This window comes from Populus euphratica, unplaced genomic scaffold, assembly GCF_000495115.2.
Source record: "Populus euphratica unplaced genomic scaffold, PopEup_1.0 scaffold26.1, whole genome shotgun sequence".
Classification (NCBI taxonomy): domain Eukaryota; kingdom Viridiplantae; phylum Streptophyta; class Magnoliopsida; order Malpighiales; family Salicaceae; genus Populus; species Populus euphratica.
Window position 1 is genome coordinate 1120829 of NW_011499896.1, and position 22550 is coordinate 1143378.

Consider the following 22550-nt stretch of genomic DNA (forward strand, 5'->3'; position numbering starts at 1 on the left):
GGATTTACATTCTGATCATGTTTTTGGATAGATGGTTCTTTCTTTCTTTCTTTCCAATGATTTTTAGTTGCCATTTGAGTCGCCTTGAACAGTGATGAAGCCTGATAGCATGCGTGGACATAAACACAATCCAGCAGCTCCCTGTTAATCCTCTCCGATTTGCTAGAAGGTGTTTTCTTGATTACTTCTTCTCCATTGTCTGGTTGCTTAGAGAATGCCTTAAAAAAGAAAGAAAAAAAGAGAACTTTCTCTTGCCTTTTTTTCCTCGAACAATAAGCAGGTCACTAATTATTCTTTTGTTTATTTAATCTTGTGTTTTCTACACATAGATTTTGTTGTTTTTCTATGTTGGGATAGTTTTTTTTTCCCGTTATCAACAGCAGGCTTTGGAAAGGTGCTAAAGTAGAACACAATTGTGTGTTTTGGAGACTGATTCTAGCAAGACTTTGATTACCACCATACTACTGCGCAGTCACGCCTGTCTTCTTCGCAAGCCTTCATGTTGCCAGGCATGACAGATTAAGCTCCTTTCTTTTCTGCATGTTATTATGCTAAGCATAGAATGTTAAAAAATGAGCCTTTCCTTTTCTTCTCTGGGTATGAACTATTGTTGTAGATTCTTATTGTAAACATGGGTTACTTGAAGAAGCTGAGCAGCTGTTTGATAAAATGACTCTTGAGAGATATAAGTATAACAAAGCAATTAAAAAAGCATAGTTAGGCATCGTTAAGCCGAGCCAGCCATCAAAGATCTGTTGCACGTCTGGCTACGTTTTTTTTGAAGGGTGTCTGCTAAAAAAAATCATTCGGGCAATCATTGAAAATCAAATTCCAGGTTTTTTAATTCTAAAAATCTATTTTCCGCGTCATTTTTAACAAGAAACATCTTAAATACACAATAGAGACATGAACTCATTACCAATCCCAAAATACCATTCAATCACTTGTGTGTAGAGCTACAAATAAAAAAAAAAAGATGATGTTTTTTTTGGTACTATTTGTTTTTGTAATTCAACTGCATTTCTCAAAATTTTTAATTTTTTTAAAATAATTTTTTTGTGTTTTTAAAATTTTTTAATATTTTAATCTTAAAATAATTTTTTTAAAAATAAAAAAATAATTTTAAAAATATTCATCAGTGCAGTATTAAATACTACTATGGTTAATAAATAGCGCGAAATATTACTATGGTTAATATATAGCGCTTGTGTTGATAAAAAAGAAATGAAATGGAGAAACGTTCATCTAGCATTTAAGATATTACTCTTGTAATAGAGTTCCGAGCCTATTGATTTTAATAATTTTGTCTCGAAATACAATGAACCTTCAATAATGTCATCGTCAAACTAATATCCATCCATTGTCAGTAATAATTATATATTTTATCTTGCATTAATTATTTATGTGTTTCCATTAAAAGCATTAAAATGTACTCAAATGTCCCAAAATTTATAAATTTAGCACCAAGTCATTAAAAACTAGCGAGCTAGTGTACATAAAAAAAAACACATAAATAACTCATAATAATGTTTTTTAAAATTAAATATATGCAAAATAATTAAAAAAAACTTTTATTAAAAAAATCTACAAAACTCATGGTTTAAATTATAAGATTAAAATAAATTAATAGAAAAAAATTAAAAATAACCACAAAACTGATATTTTTCTTAAAAAATAATGTAAAATAATAAAATTAAAAAAATTAAAAAAATGTTGAATCATATTAACTTTTTAGACCTGTAAATTAAATTATTACCGAAGCACCAAAAATGCAAAAACCATAAAGCCTAATTTTTAATAAATCAAACATCAAATAATAAAACTCTAGAAAAAAAATCAATTACATAAAATAATATAAAACAAAAAATTATAATAAAAAAAATGAGAGTTAAAATTAAAATAAAAAAATAAATTAGAGGGTAACTAAAAATCTTTAATTAAAGGATTAAATTAAAAAAATAACTTTAACGAATAAAAAAATCAATTAAAAGAATAATGAAAAATTGAAAAAAAAATACAACGTAAACTTTAATTAAAGAATAAATTTAAAAAAATTAAAATTTCAATAAAAAATAAAAGAAAAAATAATAAAAATTAAAATTAAAATATCAAAAACCAAAAAGGATAAATGCGTACCTTTTCATAGTATGATAAAGAAAAAAAATAAATACCATCAACAAATTATCTATCATCCGCACATAGAAAGGAAGAGAAAACGACAACACTTCAAAGAACACAATAAAAGAATAAGTTTTGTAACCAAAAGGTGTCATATTTACTATCCAAATGGCATGGATATTACTTCTTTGCTGGTGTATAATAAACATGTATCATCAGTTTTTTTTAAATAAAAAATTAATCATTCATCATAAAAAAATCAAAATACCCTTGGTAAATTATATATATATATATATATATATTAAATTTTAATAAAATAAAATGCGAGCTAACAATATTGCATTTAACCATGACAGTGGTGCATGGAAGGACTTGTTCATAATAGAATGACGAGTACAAGGTCTACATCACAAAACATCAATAGACAGGGACCAGTTTGTTTTTAAAAAAAGATTATCATCAAGGCGTTAACCCTTAAAAAATGTGGCTTCTCATTCCTCTCTCTTAATCTGTCCGGAGACGACGACGACAGCCAACAAGGGAGAAAGGCATATCGACGATGGGTTCCCAGTCATTGCTTGTGCTTTCAGCACCAACGATGGTGATACCGTCTAAAATTGCAGTATCATCCCTCGCACCTCCTCGCCCTGGGCCCCTCTGTTTCCCTCGCGCTCTGACCATCACTGATTCTGTGGTTTTCAGAGTCAAGTCCAATTCTGCTCGGAATAAGCTTGCCTCCTCCATACGTTGTGGTATGTGTAACATCCCCTTCGTCTTATTCTCTGTAATTGCTACGATTCTTTTCTTACTGTTATCAAAAGGTGGGTTTTTTTTTTTATTATTTTGCAAAAAAATCGATCTAGTCGAAATAGGCTGAGTTTCTTTAAGTTACAAAGAAGATGGCTCGCTTCCCCTCTTCTTGCGTGCCACCATCCAGGCGCATGGCCCTCGTTTCAATGGGCAGTCGTGCCGAGCTGTTTTTCGTTAATTGGATACGATTGTTAACTCAATTGATGCATTTATGTTAAATGTTGATTAAAATCCAATAAGGAGAAGCTTTTAGGAAACAATTAATTCACAGTTCTTGTAACAGCATTAGTATCATGGGATTTCCTGTTTTTATTTTTATTTTTATTTTTTAATTTCCCTTTTTCGTTAGTTCTAGCTTTTGTAAGTACGCAAAGAAAAAGAAAGATGCAGTGTTAATATCTGAGGACAAATTTGTGCTTGACAGCATTGACTCCCGCGCTGAAGACTACATTGGATAAAGTTGTTACATCACACAAAGTTGTGCTTTTCATGAAGGGAACCAAGGACTTCCCTCAATGTGGATTTTCACAAACTGTGGTGCAAATATTGAAGTCATTAAATGTACCTTTTGAATCAGTTAACATTCTAGAAAATGAATTGCTACGTCAAGGACTGAAGGAATATTCTAGCTGGCCTACGTTTCCTCAACTCTACATAGACGGAGAATTCTTTGGTGGCTGTGATATCACTGTTGGTAAGTTCAAATTTACTGTGGTTCTTAAGATGGATACCACTTTGAATTTTAGTTTGTAAGTCTTATGTTACTGTAGCTTGCTCTCATCATGCATGGACCGTGAAGAAATAGCACGAGCATGTGCAACACATATTTCCACACGCACTTACATGTGTGAATGCATCTGTGTTGGAAAATTCTTTTTTTCCCCCCTGATTCATTGTAGCTCCTCTGATGCACTGGCATCTTTATTTATGCACAGAATGTGCCATTTCTGCCTAAGTATGGTGTAAGTCATATGCAAGCACTATAATGGACATTATCAGACTTGAGAATCCCGTGTTAAGAAATTCAAACTTTGAGGTTGACCAGAGTGTTAATATGATGACAAGTGGGATATGTTGACGTAATGGCATTTTTACATGGCTGAGGTTGGAGCCTTGGTGAGCCTTGTTGACAACCACAACCCACCAATTCAACTCTCTCTAAAATATCCCATTGATTTAGGATTAATTTTAGGATATTGCAAGTTCTGAGTGCTTATCGCACTACCACTTGTGTTTTGAATCCTCTTTCTTTCAACTCTCTCTCTGTTCTTTGCTGGTGCCATATCACTGTTTATTCTTGTATTTTCAAATTTCTACCAACTTCCGTAAAACAATGCAACAGGAAAATGAAAAGTTTATGTTGGCTTGCTACATGCTTTGAACTGGCAGTTTTATTGCTGCTTTGAAAGATTAACTATCATGGTTCTTTTGTGGCAGAAATGTCATTCATGCTTCTCTTGGTACAACTAGAACAAACTTTTAAGCAGAAAATTGGTAAAAAGCAATCATAGAGAGCTTATAATTCTTTTTGAGCACTGGAATTCTTGTCTCTTCATTGGTTTTATGTACCGGATTTGAGAGTGTACACATTCAAAACTGAAATCATGGAGTTGTTGTCCAGACCTAGTATGATGTATCTGAACACATGAACGAAAACAAAAATTATTACCCTTTGCATGTGCCTCTGGTCCCTTAACCAAGCACTCAATTGACAAACTGACCTCACACATCATAGAGAAAACCTCTTGGAAGTCAAGCTGATTACAGGAAATTTGTTGTTAACTTTTGTTTATTCTTGTCAAGTTTCTGATATGTAAGGCATAGCATGTCTACTTGATCCAACTAAATAAAATTTCTTTCCATCGGTTATTGTCCATCTTTAACATTTGGGTTGTTCATTTTGGAATTGGATGTGTCAATTTTGCAGAGGCATATAAGAGTGGTGAATTGCAGGAACAAGTGGAAAAGGCAATGTGCTCTTGAAACTCTTCCAGTTGTGGTAGGTTGTTCATGTCCCTGGCACAATTATAGCTCTTAGTTATGATGGAAAAGTTTGTTTGATGGAAACAACCAAATTATTTCGCATGCTTTAAATTAATTTTGGCTATTATGTAACATGATGCATGGGGGAGGTAAGATCATCACTTCCCTTATATTTTTCATGATATTGCATTTTCATGATGTTCTACCAAATGTATCATACTAGTGCTCATTAATTCTCAAAGCACACGAACGAAGAAAATAATGATCAGTTTGCATTTGAAATTACAATTATGCAGAACGTTGGAATTTTGGCAAAACGTGGCATTTGGAATCACAGTATCAAATATACCTTTTCCTATTTATGCTAAAGATCAGGTGGGAAAAAAAGGCGAGGGCTCGCTGGATTGGGTAGAGTTGATATCCCATTTCAAAAAAAGAAAAAGAAAAAAAAAGGAGGGGCCTGATCCTCAAAACAGCTGTGTTTGAGTTTGTTTTCAAAGTGTATTTTTGTTTAAAAATATATTAAAATAATATATTTTTTATTTTTTAAAATTTATTTTTAATATTAATATATTTAGAATTTTAAAAAAATTGGAAAAAAAATCGTTGAAATTTCGTTGTAAACGCAGCCCTAAATATGGACCTTAAGATCAGAGACTTGGTGCACAATCATCCAATTGGTCTCATTTATTTATTTATTTATTATATTAACAGAGCATATCCCTTCAACATCCTGTTACCAGTTTGTCACATAACAGTCCGTATCAGTTAATCAATAAAAAAAATAATGAAAAAAGGGCACCCCCAATAAGTTAGATGCTTTATCCACTTTTCTTCCTGTTTTTTACAGTGAAATTCAGCTGCTGCTACTTGCAACTTGAAGCAATGCAGGGTGTCAAATCCAACTCTGAAAATGCTGGGTGCTAAAGCTGTCTGGAAGAAAGGTCTTTCTCTTATTAGATCAGAAGTAATGATCTTTATGTATTTTATGCTGTAAGCATAACAGATTAACGTATACAAGATTGCGTATAGAAGAAACACTTTCTTTGCTTTTTCTTTCTTGAACAATTTTAATTGCTAGAGATCATTCATCACACCCTGTTAGTCATGGAGTTCACGACACAACAGATTAAACTAAGCTACATGCGTGATGGTGCGAAGGTCTGTATTGGCTCCTTTGAGGTAGTCCCAGGTGATGAGATCTTCTATCCGCTTCCTGATTACTTTCATGTCAGGCTAGAATTCAGCTCAACAGCTGAAAACTCTCTGAGACTAAAAATTGCTGATAACACGGAGCATTGCTTATGACTATAATGCCATCAAAGCTATAATACTCGAGATGGTTTCATACATTCATAACATGATATAAAAATAAAATGGAAGACATATCTAACCTACTCTGATATAAAAAGACATTTCACTTTTACGTGATTGATATTCCAGCAAACACTTGTAATGTAAGAGGTTTAAAGTATTTTGTTAGTTCTTATGGTCTTGAACAATTTTTATGGGATGATTATCATGTGGAAGGAAAAACGAGAAAAAAATCGAATTGGAAGAAGAAGAACCAATTTGTGTTTTAACAAGTTTGGTCTTCAATCCCATAGATTCGAATTACCCTTTCTGCAAATTGAAAGAACCAATTTGTGCTATACCAATCTTTGTCATCTGTGGTAATCACTTATGGTTTGCGAGTTGGAATGATCCTATTGACTGGTGAAATATACTGAAAACAATTTTAGATCATGTAGTTTGAAGATAAATTAAGATTGTGTATGCAAAAATCCCACTTGTCATTGCTTCTTCACAGACTTCAATCCGGAATTTGTTGCACAATTATTGTCAAGTTAAATACCCATCAGAATGCATGGTCAGGGGGCGAGGAACGCTTACATACGTTCTTCAACAGCATGGCCATAGGAGTGAACATGCTCTGGCACAGGCTATTGTTTCCAAACTATTATGGAAGGCCTTCGCATCCTATAGCGAGGAAGGTACTCGTAAAATTTCGCCTCTCTGTAAAAATATACCAGAGAAAAGGGATTGCAAATCCAGGCAGGAATCACGCAGGAAGGTGGCTGTGATATTTTACATTTTTTTAAAAAAATATCCTTGAAGAAAAGGGCTTTTGAATTCAGGTCAGGTTATACCCTTTCAGATTTACAGTAATTGGTGGGTCATGCTTTTGATAGGATTATATTTGAGGATATGAATGGTTTTGCATTAGGTACTGCGATGCGTCACAGAATTATTTTATTGGTTTATTCTTCGGCCTTGAATTATAATTTCTATGACGATGGCAACAGCGATAACTGTTGCAGAAAACGAGATAAATACTTTAATTCTATTTTCAGCTCTACTATCACGGAAGACGAGATGAAGAACATGAATTTTTTGTGGATGTGAAATTTAAAAACTCTTCCCATCTCGGCTTTCATCATCTACACCAACTGTGTACGCTCTTAGGGTCAGCCTATCAGGGCTTGATTATTTGTACAATTTTTTATTTCCCCTGTAGTTTTCAGGTTCTAATCTGTGTATTTGTTTATTCTTCCTTTTTTATGGGAAGGTTGAGGCTAAGGATCACTAGCGCTCTCAAGCTTCTTTTGCGACTACTCTCAAGGCCCACATGACGGCTCTAAAGAAGAGGGAGAGGAAGGCCAAGAAAAAGGCAGCAGAGGGTGATAAGAAGGAAGGGGGTTTAAAGAAGTCCAAGAAGGCTTAAACTTCTTTTCCATGATTTCCTGCAACTACACCTTCCATACCATTAACTACTCTTCAACACAGATGCTAGGATTTATTTCTGAAAATACAGGAATATCATCTTGTTGGTTCACAAAGCACGTACATGCAACATAAACTATAAACTTTAAATTTATTTGGAAGTTCTAAAAATCATCTTAAATAGATTTAGAATTGTTTAGAATTTATATAAAAATTACCTGTTTTGAATATTTTTTTTAAAGCTTACATATTTTTTTTAGTTTTGAATATTAAGGTTAATTATTGCAAATCATAAGCCATTTAAGTTTTCAGTCTCTAGCAATAATTTACTATTTATAACAGTAATTTATATGAATCATTAATAAAAAATCTCCAAATACTTTTAAGAAAGGAATTCACAATGGTAATTTATATAAACCATGAAGATACTTTATAATTTTTTATGTGAAATATTTTTTATAAGAACTTTACCTTATTCATTAATCAAATATTAAATTTATTAATAAAATATTTAATAAATATTAAAAATAAATATATTTTTATTAATAAGTTAAATATATCTATATAAACAAAGCTAATGTCACAACCATCTGATTGGTCTCTGGAGAAATTATAGACATTGAATGCAGATTTTTTTTTTTTGGAACTCTATTTTCTATACTCCATCTCACTCCATTCATTATTTCTGATTGATGTGGATATTGAATTTTTGCAATTTCTTGTATTTGTGCTCAAAATATGCTGATGTCTTTTTAAGCTGTTTTAACGCGCACCTGAGATTATCCAAGACTGATGTGGGAAGGATAAAAAATCGAAAAATCTGACATTATGACCTCTACAACCAAAAATAATTTACCTCTTCTGTTAGTAATTTACATTCAGTGAAGACATGAGACGTGAAGGGACGAAGGAATCTACTACCATCATGATCTTTCAGCTGTCGCAATGTGTCCCATATTTTTTGCAAGATTATCTATGTAGTTCGTATTCCACCAAGATCTCTCGTGACTGTCCGGCTTGGTATTGCTTCTTATGTCATCTGTAATCCTTCTTTCAGTTCGCCCTTCAGATTCTTGTCCATCATGGGGACCGGGGGCCTCAGTCAGGAAGTGCTGCCAGAAAAGATCATTTGCTCCGTTCACCACAGTAGGACTTTTCATCTCTAATGCTGGTGCTTTTATGACTTCAGATGCTGGAGCTCTAGAATGCTTGCAATTTTCCTGTAACTGTGAAGATTCAGGCATCGTATCATCACCGAGATAACTGGGCGTTGTTTGTCTGACAACATTATTGATACATCTAGCCAGCTCAGGTGACGAACAAATGTCCCTCGAATGTGGTGAAGATGGAAACGATCTTGGCGACCAAGGCTCGCCATCTGCAGAGGATGAACTTAATTCTCTAACGATGACCATTGAAGGTTGTGATCTGACACCAACATGGCACACTTCTTCACTAAAACTTTCACCAACAGCATAGAGAAAATCTTCCAAGAATTTTAATGATGAATCCAACTTCTCAACTGACTCCGGATGCAGCATTGGAGCAGGCAATCCATCCAGGTTTGCAATTGGAGAACACAAATTCTCATTCTCCTCCTCTTTGTAATCGCCCTGGAAGTAACCAAGTTCCAGTAGCTTTCTCTTTTTGTTATGATATTCTGACTGCTGCATGAGAAGAGAGGCAAACTCTGGTTTTCGCATTAGCTGAACCAGGAAGGACATCAACTGCTTCTGTCTGCATTCCATACTCTGTAAGCGCTCACCCAGTGAGACGATTTGAAATTCAAACCCCTGCTTCTCTGCCTCATTTCTCTGTAGCTGCAACTCAAGTTCATTCCTATCATGTTTCAGTCGGTTGATTTCCCTCTCATATTCCTGTTTTTCTGTTTCAGCAAGCGGAGAGATAATCCCATGATTCTGCATGGAATGGCTATGAACTGGCTTGCGCCGGTGAATATTCTTTAGAAGATGTCTCTGCCCTCTTATAAATTCTTCGTTACCAAACTCCCACTGATCAGGATCAATCTTCCTAAATCCCTGAAACCACAGATTGCAAGCTTGAGTTTAGTAGCGAAAAGAATTCACCAGAAAAATGTAAAAATGTTCAACTTGCAGAGCGAATGGATACCAATTCTCGATTAAGCACAGATTGGTGTGCTCGCATGACTATTTCAAATCAGGCATACTAACTAGAAGGAAAGGAGAAATTAAATGACAAAGAAACATGTCTCAAAGACTCACTCCAAAGTTATTTTCGTGCACTCCTGAGTTCGTGTCAAGGCTACTTCTGATTTGAAGTGTAAATTAAACCACCGCATGCTCACAAATTATTCTATAACAGAATGGATATATGAATAAACATGATTTAGATTTATAAAATCCTGAAGATGTCAACAAGTGTTGTTCGTTCTAACTAAAGAAGTACCATTCAGCTTGCACACAGACACAAGAGAAGGGAGAAAAGGGCAACAAAAAAAAATTCCAGATTAAGGATTTTTATTGATTAGCATGGATGTAACAAAATTCCAAAATCCATGAAAAGAAGAAGAGAAAACAACTCTAGAGACATTAAATTGTGTACTAATAAGATAAAATCATGTCCAAAGTGAAGAAATTAACAATAGACTAATCAACTTACATAAGTATTAAGCTGCCTGACAAAACTGGAGAAGTTATTGTGCTTGAAGTACTTGGGAAGCAAATCCTGAGCAAATTCAGGTGGATTCCACACCACAAAACTGCAACCACTGTGGCTCCATGACACCACCGAGTTAGTCAAGGGATCATCCACCATGTCATATGTTTTGGTTAGAAAAGGCGGTGGTGCATTTGAACTGTTACTCTGTGAACCATCCATAACTATTTTCTTCGTATTCTATTCACTTATCCCCAAAATTCAATCAATAAAAACCATCTAGAAATCCCAAATAAGACACAAGATCGACAAGCAAGTTCTAGAGGAACCTGACATCCATATGCTGCCGCCCAAGAAGATCTGACAAATTTAGACAAAGAGAGAAAAAACCCACAACAGATTAAGAAATCTGGAGATGGATATTGCAGGGCTCAAGAATTTGAGTTGTGATCTTGAAAACTAGCAAGGAATTGTCGATGAGAATATGAGCTGTTTTTTGTGGCGACCAATGAAATTGCGGAACTTGGAGACTAAGCAAGAGAAGATAAAAAGAAGCAGCAGCAAGTTTTGACCTTTCTAACACCAAAAGCCCTCAAAGTTCAAACTTAATGAAAAAAGAAAAGGAAAGAAGCAAGTTTTTTGCACACGGGAAGAAGCTACCAGAGGCTTCTTGCCACTATCAAGAAAACCCAGAATTAATTTACTGTATGTATTATCCTCCTGGTTTTTCAAGTATATTTTGCCTGCCCATTTCTTGTATATATACACACACAACAACTACATGTTTTGTGCTGCCATCTCACCCCATGGAACCAAGAAGAAAATCCTGTCCATAAAGAACGAGAGAAGTGAGCTTTGACTGCCGCCATCTACTTTTTCTTCAACTTTGAAAGTTTCAACAAGCAGGAGGGAGGACCAGTCAAAATATCTTTCTTTTTTCTCGTTAATAATGCATTTTCTATGGGACAAGTCAACATGGCCATAGCTAATCCACCGTGATTCTCTTATTTATTTATTTTCCTTTCAAAGACTTTCACAAACTCCGCATGGTTCTCCACCGCAGACGACCCCTGGTTTCTCATCTTTCTGGTTTATCGTCTGTTTTATATTGTGTTTATAGTTGATTTTTAAAATATTTTTATTTAAAAATATATTAAAATAATTTTTTTATTTTTTTGAAATTATTTTTAATATTAAAGTATCAAAATAATTTAAAAATATTAAAAATATATAATTTAAAATAACAAATATTTTTTTTAATTTTTAAAATACGAAAAACTATGACTTTTCGTTGATTCTTCTTCGTTTAATTTGCCTTAAATTGTTTTCTTTCGTGAAGAAGTGGTACGTCAGCTAAGCTTTGTAAAAAAAACTATAAATCTATGATATTTTAATAAGATTCGAGTCTATCTCTAGAGTTTGTTCTAATGGTTAAAAATAAATTATTTTATTTTTTAATTCAAATTATAGGACTAACATTAAAAGAATACAAATACATGAGTTTTACTGATATGAGATTATCGTGGGAGTTTATATTTTTTAAGCTTACAAAATATTATTAAATGGGAAGATTCATCAAAAATATTTTAGAAGTAACTATTAATATTTACTCAATGAATCTAAAAAAAACGTAGATGGATAATGAAAGGGAAAAAAAAAGAAGCATATTTGAACTCATAAAAAATAATAAAAATATTTTTAGTTTTTTTTAACACACAAACGTTGTTTCTAAAAAAAATTAGGATTTTTTTTTATTTTTTAATTTTTTTTTGATATATTAATATTAAAAACAAGTTTTTAAAATATATTATTTAAATATATTTATATAAAAAAACACTTTAAATTTTTGGATGAGTGCTTCGTGTACCAAAAGTCAAATTAAGTTTCAAAATAAACAAAAATCAACTTAATCAATTCAAATTGAATAGAAAAATCGCTTAAAGAAACAGATATTTCTCCTCTGCTGTGACTCTTTCCGTCACTATCTCTCTGGACAAGATGAATCTCCATCACAAATGGTCATCCCTGAGTGATCTTCGAGACGATCATCACTAGAACACGACCAATGAGAGTTCGCCACATTTACGCTTTAACGAGTGGATGTAAGCTACCAATGCAAGGTGACCTGAAGTACAGGGGCTGGATTGAGAAATTTCTTTGATGAGGTACCACTTGGACAAGTATCTGTAATTTCTAGATCCCAGGCTATGATTGGCCTCGAGGAGACCAGATGGATATTTAATGGCCACTTAAACCCCTGCGGCAAACAGATATTGAAGATATCTTGTTCCCGCTATATAATCCACCAAGAGAAACGAAAAAATCTACGCTCCCATACCAGAATTCACAGACTGTACCTTCTAAACAAGATATTGAGAAATGGATAGCGAGGCTGTGAGACGGAGAATGAACATGATTGTTGCCCATTTTGCACACACCATTGCTGATGATATATCCTCCCCCGCTCACCTCCTCCCTTTGGTGATTAATTTAAGCGAACAGCTTTCTGAAGCATTTGTATTTTACTATACTGATTACTGGTATGATTCATTCTGTCTTTGTTTTCTTGTCTGATCAGAACTGCAGTGGCAGTTTGAATTCTGTCATCCGAAGGTGCGATAATAGAATGTATTTTGCACGTCAGGGGTCAGCTTCTCAAGCTTGCTTCATGAGAATTCAGCAGGTGATAGTTTAATCTATTCTTTTTATGTTTTTTTTCTCTGTTTAATGATGGGGTGATTTTTCCCAATAAGCTGTTGCTCAAATTGCTGATTTTCTGCAGCTAGCAGGGTTGCTCACTCGTGTTTCTAAAATCTAACTGTGCATGCCAGCAGGGTAGCTCCGAAAAGGGTCTCCAATCCTCTGCTTCTTCTGAAACAGAATGGTCTTGTAATGCTGAACTTATAAACGATGAAGCACCATTGTTTTCGAGGCCTACCAAGATGAAGCCGAACTTGCCAAACGTTGAACCGACCCTAACTCCTGCTAAATATTCCCAGTCAACCATGTCTGCCCTTCCCAAGTTTGCCAGGCCAAATAGACGCACAATAAACAGGAACGGGCAGCTTCAGTTTGAGAAGAAAATAAATTCTTCTGAATCTAATGGTCAGTAGTTCCATTTCAAGCATCCATATCACAACGACACTATATATTCTTCGGAATCTTGATGTTAAATATTATCTTGTAGCATGGATTCTCATTACACACACACACACACACACACATGTCCTGCAGGAATTGAGTGGTCACCAAAGATGGATGTTGTAGAATCTGGGGTTAATTATGTCTTGAAAATAGAGATTCCAGGTGTTAACGTCAATGACATTAGAGTGGAGATTCATGGCCAAAAGTAAGTGATGGGATTTGCTTTGTATTCCTAAATCTCATCTCATCCTGCTTTAGTCACTAAATTCCCTCGCAAGGCAATCAGTTGTTAAATTGGTATCCACCATTTGACCTGGTAAGATTTTCTGGTATTTTTTTCTCTTGCAGCTTGAAAGTATTGGGCAAACGCTCCACTCAGTGCAGTAAAATGGCATCCGGTGGTTGCTTAAGTGACTCCATCTTAAGATATCACAAGAAGGAGATTGTAGAAGGGCCATACGAGATTGTGTGGCAACTTCCCCTCGATGGGAACAAGGACTCTGTCTCAGCTGAGTTTCTGTAAGTTATGGCTTAACTTATTTCATTGCATGATTAATGAGAGAGTACACATTCATTTGTTCTGTTAGTGTTTCTCTATGAATCTGTTGGTAGCAATTGCTTATTTCTCTGAGTACAATCTTGGCATCTGTTCGTTTTTCAAGCTTATGAAAAAGCAGAGTTCAATCCTCGTAGGAGAAGATAGGATTTGAAACTTGTAAATCTAGAATTGATAGTACATTTTAATGTCTTATCATGCATGAATTGGTTTGTATAATACTGACTTGAATGTGTTTTCATGGCGCAGCAACGGATTATTACAAGTAACTGTTCCAAAAATGTGAGAATCAGCTGGGGAATTCATGAGCAAGAAGCACGTTGCAATGTACCATATCAAAGTACAATTAAATTGGTTATATATTTACAATAAGCTAATAAAATTACGATAAATTAATAACTATTAATACTGTGATTGACTAGTATATATTTTATATTTCTAGAAATTCCGAGTACTTTATGCCGCAAATTTCACAGAATGTTCTACTCTTGTATACAATATTATTGTTGGACTTGGCTCAAGATATGACCCTTCCAAGGCTGGGATTTCTAGCTGGCTAGCTAGAGAAATCTCAAAACAATGTTTTTTTCGAGAAATCATTATTAAATGATATCATTTTAGAGAGAAAAAAATTAATATTGTTCTTAATAAAGATTTAAAAAAAAACATTGAGTTGACCTTGTCAAACTTTCTTTGTATTTAATCAACTGGGTCAATATCCACCCTAATTTGAGGGAAAATATTTGAGTTTACTGATTATTAGTTTAATGCAGTAATAATTTTTATTTAAAATTATATAAAAATAATATTTTATTTTTGATATAGCACGTCAAAACAATTTAAAAATACTAATTTTTTTAATTTAAAACGAAAAAACAATTACAGAGATATGGTGGCTTGCATGTAGCTTTTCTAGAAACAGTCACAGAATTTTCCGGGCGACATTTTCCCATAACAGTTGAAGGGCTTCACCGGCGCTCGTGTCTAAATTGTTTTGATCGAGTCCATGCATGCCATGCAATGCTTATAATGGTAGCACTTCCATGCTAGTTAACCGTTTGATTTTTGAAATAAATAAATAAATAAATAAAATAAATATAGATAAAAGAAAAGAAAAAAATGCAAAACTAAAATTAGATTATATATTAGATTTGATGATGGCCGTCGATCCAATCATGCAAATTAAAAATGGTTACTTTGATTTCTTTTCAAAGGTAGGGCATAGGAGGAGCCCGGTGATCATACATTTAGTTGTTTTGTTTGACTTTGGACGTGTTAGAATTCTCTGTCTTAGGTCTAAATTGGAACTCAAATAATAATATATTATTTCTTTTACAGATTGTGTAGAATCATTTTTTGTCTTTTTCTTTTTCATTTTTTTTTTAAAAAAAAGACGTTGACACTTGATTGAAATTTGGAGTCAAATTTGACACGCCGTGGATTCCACTAAGACTGCATTGGTTGCTCACGTGCTATGTCACGAGAATGATAAATTTTTCTAAACACAAAAGGAAATATTTATACAATAATAGTGTTTTTAAAGAAGGATGATAAATTCAAGACTTAGATGGTTGATGATTGAGTTTAATAAACTAGATTAATGTAATACTATTATTAAACAAAGGCAACAACGGTTAATAAATCAAACTAAATAAAAAAAACTGATAATAATTAAATCAAAAAATAAATATTTTTCAATATTATAAAAAAATATCATTCCAATATTCTTCAAAAGTCTTCATAATTTTATTTGATAATAAAGTAAAAAAATAAATTAGAATGTTATAACCCATATAAAACAAATTGAAAAGAAATTTTAGGATTTAATCGTAAGACTCGGATAAACTAATAGAAAAAAATTGAAAAAACTATAAAGCTTAATTCTTAAATAATATAATGTTGAAGGGAGAAACTAAAAAAAAAAGCAATGAAAAAAAGAACCAAGTCAACCAAAGTTAACCCGTTAAATCCTTGATCAGTGACATGAGATTGAGATAATTCGATATAAAAAAATCATGAAGTTCAATCCTCAACCAAACTAATATTGAAGAATGAAATTAAAAAAAATTAATTTTAAAAAAAAAACCTAAAAAGGATCAAAGTTAGCTTGGTTTAATTTTCAAAACCCACAACTCGGGTCATGAGGCCGAAACCAATCCCATACAAAGAAATTTGAAATTCTCAATCACGTAGCTAAATTCTCAATCAACTAAATACTAAATAATAAAATTTAAAAAAATCAAAAAATCATCTAAAACAAAATAAATAGCAATTAAAAAAATAAAAACCAAATTTGATATAAATATAAAATGAAGCCAAATGTTGATGGATGAAATTGAAAAATAATCAATTAAGAAAAGGATAAAAAAAAAGTAGCAAATAAAAGAATAAAAATCAAATTTGATATAAAAATTAAATGAAACCAACTATCAAAGGAAGGTATTAAAAAAATAAATTAAAAAATTAAAATAAAACAAATAATAAAAAAAAAAAATAAGAACCAAATTTGATACAATAAATAAAATGACAAGACATTAATTTTTGCATGCCAACATGAATCATGATGAGAGAATAAAAAAAAAAGAGGAGAAGGAAAAAAGGTCATCAGAGCCTTGTCATTGTGCCTTCGCCTCAAACCACCTGAAAGAGCATGTCATACTGCTTCCAACACCATCATGGAAGTTGATGTTTAGCCACTAGGAAAAGTCACATGTGTCGCTAGAAGGCGACGAGCTTCCACACTTGTTGTAGGGTGTTTTACACATGCTAACCAATTTACCTTGCTCATTTATACAGTCCTTATATTTATTTTAGTTTCGATTTTGATCATTTAAAACTTAATTATTCTAAATCAATTGGATTTTATTTTATTTTGCAAAACTGAGTATCAACTGAGCAATAAAAATTTCCCTTGCTATTGCAAGATTCTTGTATCAAGGCAACCAAAAACAAATTTCAAAGTCAAATACCAAATAAAAGCAATGTGACGGGCTCAAATTTTAAAAAAATAATTGAGGGGTTAAAATTAAAAAAGGAACATGAACTTCCCTCTGATTGTGCAAATCAGTCCTTGATGTTAGCAAAAAAAGAAAGAACTGACCATTTCTTTAAACTTCAAATTCGGTTCTCAAAGCTCTAATTATTTCAAGTTAATGAAAATGAATTTTGATTCACCAAACAGAGAATTAACTAAGCAATGAAACATTTTCTTGACACCTTGAGATCATCATAACATGCATGAAAAATAAATCACTAAAACCAATCATAAATTAAAATAATTTTAAAAGACTAAATAAAAAGACAAAGCAATTGAGGGATCAAAGTGTAAAACATCACAATGACCAAAAGAAAAGAAAACATTGTTTGAATTAACAATGCATTCCTCATAGTTGATACTAAAAGATTGAGAAGGCTTAGTTTTTTATATATATAATAATTGGGTGAGTTAAATTTAAAAAATTTATGAGTTAGACCGAGATAAGGCTCAAGGCACTTGGAAATCTAAAAATCATTTCAAAGTAACCTAGGGGTCAAGCCCAAAAAAACATATTCATATGACCAAAAGTTAACTTTGGTCTAGTTTTGAGAAGCTCGAAGTTTAAGCCAGGATTAAATGTATGTTTAAGAATATGGTGCATGATGGTTTTTAAAAGTTCTTTTCAATTGAAAATGAATAAAAATAATGTTTTTTTAAGAATTTTTTATTTTTGATATCAACATATTAAAATTATAAAAAAAATCATCTAAAAGATATTAATTTGATATATTTTCAAGTGAAAAATAGTTCAAAACGCATTTAAAATAATAAGTCGGACCATAAAAACAAATATTCTTTTATTTTTTGTTTGGGATTGCAGCCAACTACATGGTTAGCCATAGTCCCAAATGGATTGTAAGTCCATGGCATGTTACTATTGAGCTTGGATTAATTCAGGGTGGTTTGCTTTGGATCTAGGCTTGGGCTTGAGGTCTAATAGTTTACTTGGGATCTAGTTTGTACACGTGTGAAGTTGAACCAAGATTAAGTCCTCTCAGGTCAAGGTAAGGTCACATCCATGAGGCAAAGAGTTGGCTAGATAGATATGAGATTGGTTATTGAAGGATTTTACTTGCACGGGCTCAATTGTATGTTTTTATTGTTGCCGACTATAACGTTTTGGCTTAGATTGAGAGGTTTTTTTTTTATCAATTAGCATAGTAAAGCTAAAAAATTAACAAAATAACATTGTTTCAAAAGAATTTGATGAAATAATACATTTTCACTTTTTCGTGCTTCAAAAGCATGACAAAGTGAAGGTCCAATCATCTGGCTCAACCAATCTGCTCCCCAATTGGCTGGCTCAGCAATATTCACACAATAGTTGTTCTATGTTTTTCAATGTTAATAATGTAGTCTAGCTTGTGATAACGGGTGATTTTAATTAGTCAAATATGGTTTTGCCATAACTAAATAATGATCTGCTCCAAACAGATTATGCAGATGACCTAGCAGATATATTTATGGACTAATAGAACAGATTTAGGTCCAAGAAGAGGTTTGGTCGTACTAAAGTAGAATAACAAATCAAAAAGGTCATTATATTTGATAGCTCTTAAAATTTTACAGGAGTTTTCAGAAGTTGTTTTTCCTATATTGTATTGCTACACAAACCGTCAAATTTTTAGATATTAAAAATTTTACTAAGTCTAATGGTGGAGTCATGTGGGGTCAAAAGGGAGCAATTGTCCCCTTAATTTTTTATATTAAAATATTAATATAATAGTATGGTGAGGGCTTGAAGGGTTAACGCACTCAGAGACAAAAAGAAAATATTATTGACTTATATTTTAATATAATAAATAATATATATAATATATGTCTTATGTTTAGGTTTCCGGTACTTACTCCAGCTCATTTCTCATTTCTTCAAATGTTTTCCTTTTCTCTTTTTTTTCCACTCGATATCCATAAGTTTTTTTTTTTTTTGAGTTGTTGTTCCTTGCCCCTCTCCCTTGTATAAATTTCTCTTCATGTCCAATTAAGCAAGTAATCTTTTAAATTTTAGATAAATTTCCTTCATTTTTTTATTTTTTTATTATCTAATTTTTATTTTATTTTTTTATAATTAATTATTGAAAATATTAAGGTTTATAATAATTTAAGGGTTTTGATATGTATAATGTTTTGAATCAATTAAAGGTGAATTGTAGATATTTGCAAGATTTTGAACAATAGGCATTGATATTTGTAGAATTAAAAAAATTTTAGTTTGAGATTGGTCTTTTTTATGATTTTAATTTATTTATGCCTTCCTATTAAATAATTAGAACAGATGATTAAATAATTCATATTTTATTTGTTTTTTTTCTTTTTTGTTTTTCTCATATAATTTGTGTTTTGCTGGAGTCTGGAGAAGAATTAACACGAGTATGCAATCCTGATTTTAATTAGTGCATGTTAGTTTTTTCTTAAAAAAGAAAAGAAAAAGTATTTTTTGTAAGTTTTTTTATTTTAAAAGTATTTTTAAATTAATTTTATATAATATGAGTTAATATATTTGTTTTAAATTGATTTCTTATGCATGCCTATATAATATAGCATTTGTTAATAATTTACCCTCTTATTTAAAAAGCTCTTACTCTGTCACTGGTTGAGGCTCCCCGGTTTTAACAGTTTTAAGATTTTTTTTATTATTTTTTGAATCAATTGACTAGTTTCACTAGTATTATGAACCAGCAGACCAGTTAAGCTAGATAATAGCACGTTTTCACCTTGTCGTGTTTTAAAATTGCAACATTTACTAAATGTCGTTATTATGAAGTGTCAAAACTATCTTCCCACACTTAGAAATAGTAACATTTAGTAAATGTTTTACTTTTGAAGTATGATGAGGTAAAAATATACTATTTTATCAATTTTTTTTAAAAAAATGTTACTCCATCAATTTTTTTCATTTACAATGCTAATTTTTCAATTTATCCTAAACATGGTGCCTAAATAAGATAATAAATAAAATAAAATAAAGGATTGATGGAATATAGTTTATATTGCCTTAAAAATTAAATGGTATGGGTGTTTTTCTGTAGTTCAATTTATAGTAAAATGTATCTTGAGCTACAATAAAATTATTTTTATGCCTTTTGATCAAAAAACATTAAGTCTCTTGGTATTGATATTTTTTTTTTACTGTAAAAATATTATTTTTGTCCTAAAATCAACAAAATATATAGCTTTTAACGAAGGGTTTTCTTAATTTTGTATCAACTTCTTAACAGTAAAAATTATTATGTTACCAGATTTTCAAAAAATTTACTACCCGCAGGGGAATACAGTTAAATTGCTAGTGCTACTTCTAAATCTATAGCATATACTCGCGAGGCTGCGGGGTTCAAACATCCTTCGACACACATGATTCCTGTCTCCTTTGACCAACTTTGTATTCCTTCGGAGCACTTTTTAATTGAGGATTAGTTAGATGCGTGTCCTTGGTGCCCTTCTAACGCAATGCAATTCTCATCTTCTTATCCCTTTGATGATCTATATTAATTTTGCTCCTAGAAGCAATCCCAGAAGTTGGTCCAAGTCCTCGGACCTTCCAACCATATGACAACAAACTTGAGCATTTTTTAGCATATTGCTAACATATTTTAGATAGAGATAAGAGAAGACATATACGAGACATAGATTGTTGTGGAGTCCTTGGACTCCTAATGCGAAACCTTAATCTTCGAAGTAAAGAGATAAAGTTGAAGTCACTATCGGCATCATGTCCCTAATCCGAGACACATCCACTTCGTTAACCTTACAAGTATATATAGCTGTTGGGATGTCCTCTGTAGTAATGTTGGAAAAAAGGCAGCAGCAAGTAGTTCATGATTTCCCAGAGCAAGCCAATCGAAACTATGAGAAAGAGACCCACTACTCAATCATCGCCATCCAAGGAGGAGAAGCAACGGTTCAGCAACTCGATCAGAGCTCTACGTCCCAGGGTTTATATCACCGATACGTCAAAATTCAAGACACTCGTTCAAGAACTAACTGGTAATGGAAAAGGCAGCAGCAGCTGCATCTCTGCCCCGCCTGAAGGTAGATCACCACAAGACATCCAAAAAGCCCCGGTCATCGGCATTGAAGATCAAGAACACGATCACCGTGAAATTAGTTTGGAGACAATATCGGTTGCCGGATATGTTCATAACTCGTTTGATTTATGCAAAGTATTCCAGACTGATCATCACCAAGAAGTAAGCCAAGTTCATAGTTATAATCAGCAGGCATATATGGCTGATATTTCAGCATTTGGTGATCACATGTCATTGCCAATGGACCAGCAAAAGGACTTACTAGCCTATCATGATCTCGAGTCGTGGCTTTTGAGTAGTGAGGAGCCGTGTTCTTCTTCCTATAATGGTTATTATGCTCAAGCTCAGCAGCAAGTCAACATATACGATTATACTAGCTATCTGGGATAATACTCGTTATAATTAAGGCTTGCTTTTAGCCCTAGAATTATACAAATTATTATTAATTAAGCAGCTTAATCCATGGCTGATTCTTTTGGTTCAGATAACCCATTTGTAGAATTTTTTATAAAAGAAAATTATCTATGTATCAAGGGAATCCCCATTGCAATAAAAGTTCGTTAAGATTATCTCATCTTATTAACTTATGGTGAGTGGGAAATGATCATCCTAGCTTTATGATTCCCACTATTGTTTTTTGCTTGATATTTAATCTAATGAAAATATGTTACGAGTTATGCTATATATCACGAAAAAAAAATCATACTAAATCACACAAGCTAAGCACAACACGTGCCAGAAGACACACAAGAGTGGATAACTCTTACGTTTTTAATTAATTAATTATTACAAAGAGCATATTACTCATCAAATACATAGAAAAAACAACAAATATATTTTAGCCAAATTAAATGTTTCTAACACAATTCTTGTGTTTATATATAGTTATAGATTATTTAAATAAAATCTCTATTTATAGATATCTTTCTTTTTTTCTTTTGAGTTATCAATTACTTGCCAACAACTTTCAAATAACAATTTTATAAATTGAAATCATATGCATGTTGTTAATATGGTGGGGGGAGGCGCAATTAGACGTAATATGACAAATAGAATTCCTAGGCTATAAAAGTCGATGGTTGGAAGAAGAAGAGGCCACATTGCATTTGATGTCGTGGCAGCGGATGAAGTGACTTGTTTTCTTTTTCTATATTTGGGTTCCATCTTCTCTATATATATATTTGTTATTCCTGCAATATTTTACTTAATAAATTCAAGAACAAGTCTTGGTGTATATAAATTCATCCAGACATCCCAGGTTATTAAAAAAAAATAAAGAGGTCACATTAAACCCGATCGATTGTAATTGTTAGGCTATTGTATGTAGAATTTGATTTGTGTAATTATTTTATTATTGTATTAACTTCATATTAAATAAAATTATTGGCAAATGCTATAGTAGAATTGAAGAGAGCTGCTATAATTTCATTTTCATAAAAGTTTATTTTAATTTTCTCAAGAAAAAGGATAAGTTGAACTGATTTGATTATTATTTGTTGTATGTCACATTTGTTTG

General features: G+C 32.3%; 3 protein-coding genes across 7 annotated transcripts; 2 read left to right on the forward strand and 1 right to left on the reverse strand.

The window, feature by feature from the left end:
- The first annotated feature begins 2592 nt into the window (after positions 1-2592).
- CXIP1 (CAX interacting protein 1) lies at positions 2593-5971 on the forward strand. Of its 2 annotated transcripts, none has more exons than XM_011035417.1 (4): positions 2593-2870; positions 3353-3622; positions 4856-4927; positions 5762-5971. In XM_011035417.1, exons 1-3 carry the CDS (start codon positions 2678-2680, stop codon positions 4909-4911), a joined length of 519 nt encoding a protein of 172 aa, XP_011033719.1. In that variant the 5' UTR covers positions 2593-2677; the 3' UTR covers positions 4912-4927; positions 5762-5971. The 2 variants fall into 2 exon arrangements, with proteins under 2 accessions (XP_011033719.1, XP_011033720.1); XM_011035418.1 differs by lacking the exon at positions 5762-5971 and adding an exon at positions 5208-5290.
- A 2440-nt stretch (positions 5972-8411) lies between these two features.
- On the reverse strand, positions 8412-11362 carry LOC105132114 (heat stress transcription factor A-4b-like). Its single transcript, XM_011035419.1, has 2 exons — positions 10276-11362; positions 8412-9674 (listed from the first exon to the last, which is right to left on the reverse strand). The coding sequence occupies exons 1-2, from the start codon at positions 10492-10494 to the stop codon at positions 8559-8561; spliced, it is 1335 nt and encodes a 444-aa protein (XP_011033721.1). The 5' UTR covers positions 10495-11362; the 3' UTR covers positions 8412-8558.
- Positions 11363-12524: 1162 nt separating this feature from the next.
- Positions 12525-14495, forward strand: ACD32.1 (alpha-crystallin domain 32.1). 4 transcript variants are annotated; one of them, XM_011035420.1, is made up of 6 exons: positions 12525-12753; positions 12851-12955; positions 13059-13377; positions 13507-13621; positions 13765-13935; positions 14222-14495. In XM_011035420.1, the coding sequence occupies exons 1-6, from the start codon at positions 12652-12654 to the stop codon at positions 14256-14258; spliced, it is 849 nt and encodes a 282-aa protein (XP_011033722.1). In that variant the 5' UTR covers positions 12525-12651; the 3' UTR covers positions 14259-14495. The 4 variants fall into 4 exon arrangements, with proteins under 4 accessions (XP_011033722.1, XP_011033723.1, XP_011033724.1 ...); XM_011035421.1 differs by having other exon boundaries at positions 12526-12753; positions 13062-13377; XM_011035422.1 differs by having other exon boundaries at positions 12534-12753; positions 13104-13377.
- Positions 14496-22550: the final 8055 nt, after the last annotated feature.

Excerpts from the sequence above, each read along its gene's own strand:
- CXIP1 (XM_011035417.1), top strand. The coding sequence starts at position 2,678 with ATGGGTTCCCAGTCATTGCTTGTGCTTTCAGCACCAACGATGGTGATA. Across the intron at positions 2,871-3,352 it reads TGCCTCCTCCATACGTTGTG|CATTGACTCCCGCGCTGAAG; the intron begins GTATGTGTAACA and ends TGTGCTTGACAG. Across the intron at positions 3,623-4,855 it reads TGGCTGTGATATCACTGTTG|AGGCATATAAGAGTGGTGAA; the intron begins GTAAGTTCAAAT and ends TCAATTTTGCAG.
- LOC105132114 (XM_011035419.1), bottom strand. The coding sequence starts at position 10,494 with ATGGATGGTTCACAGAGTAACAGTTCAAATGCACCACCGCCTTTTCTA. Across the intron at positions 9,675-10,275 it reads TCAGGCAGCTTAATACTTAT|GGATTTAGGAAGATTGATCC; the intron begins GTAAGTTGATTA and ends CTGTGGTTTCAG.
- ACD32.1 (XM_011035420.1), top strand. The coding sequence starts at position 12,652 with ATGGATAGCGAGGCTGTGAGACGGAGAATGAACATGATTGTTGCCCAT. Across the intron at positions 12,754-12,850 it reads CCGCTCACCTCCTCCCTTTG|AACTGCAGTGGCAGTTTGAA; the intron begins GTGATTAATTTA and ends TTGTCTGATCAG. Across the intron at positions 13,378-13,506 it reads AAATTCTTCTGAATCTAATG|GAATTGAGTGGTCACCAAAG; the intron begins GTCAGTAGTTCC and ends CATGTCCTGCAG.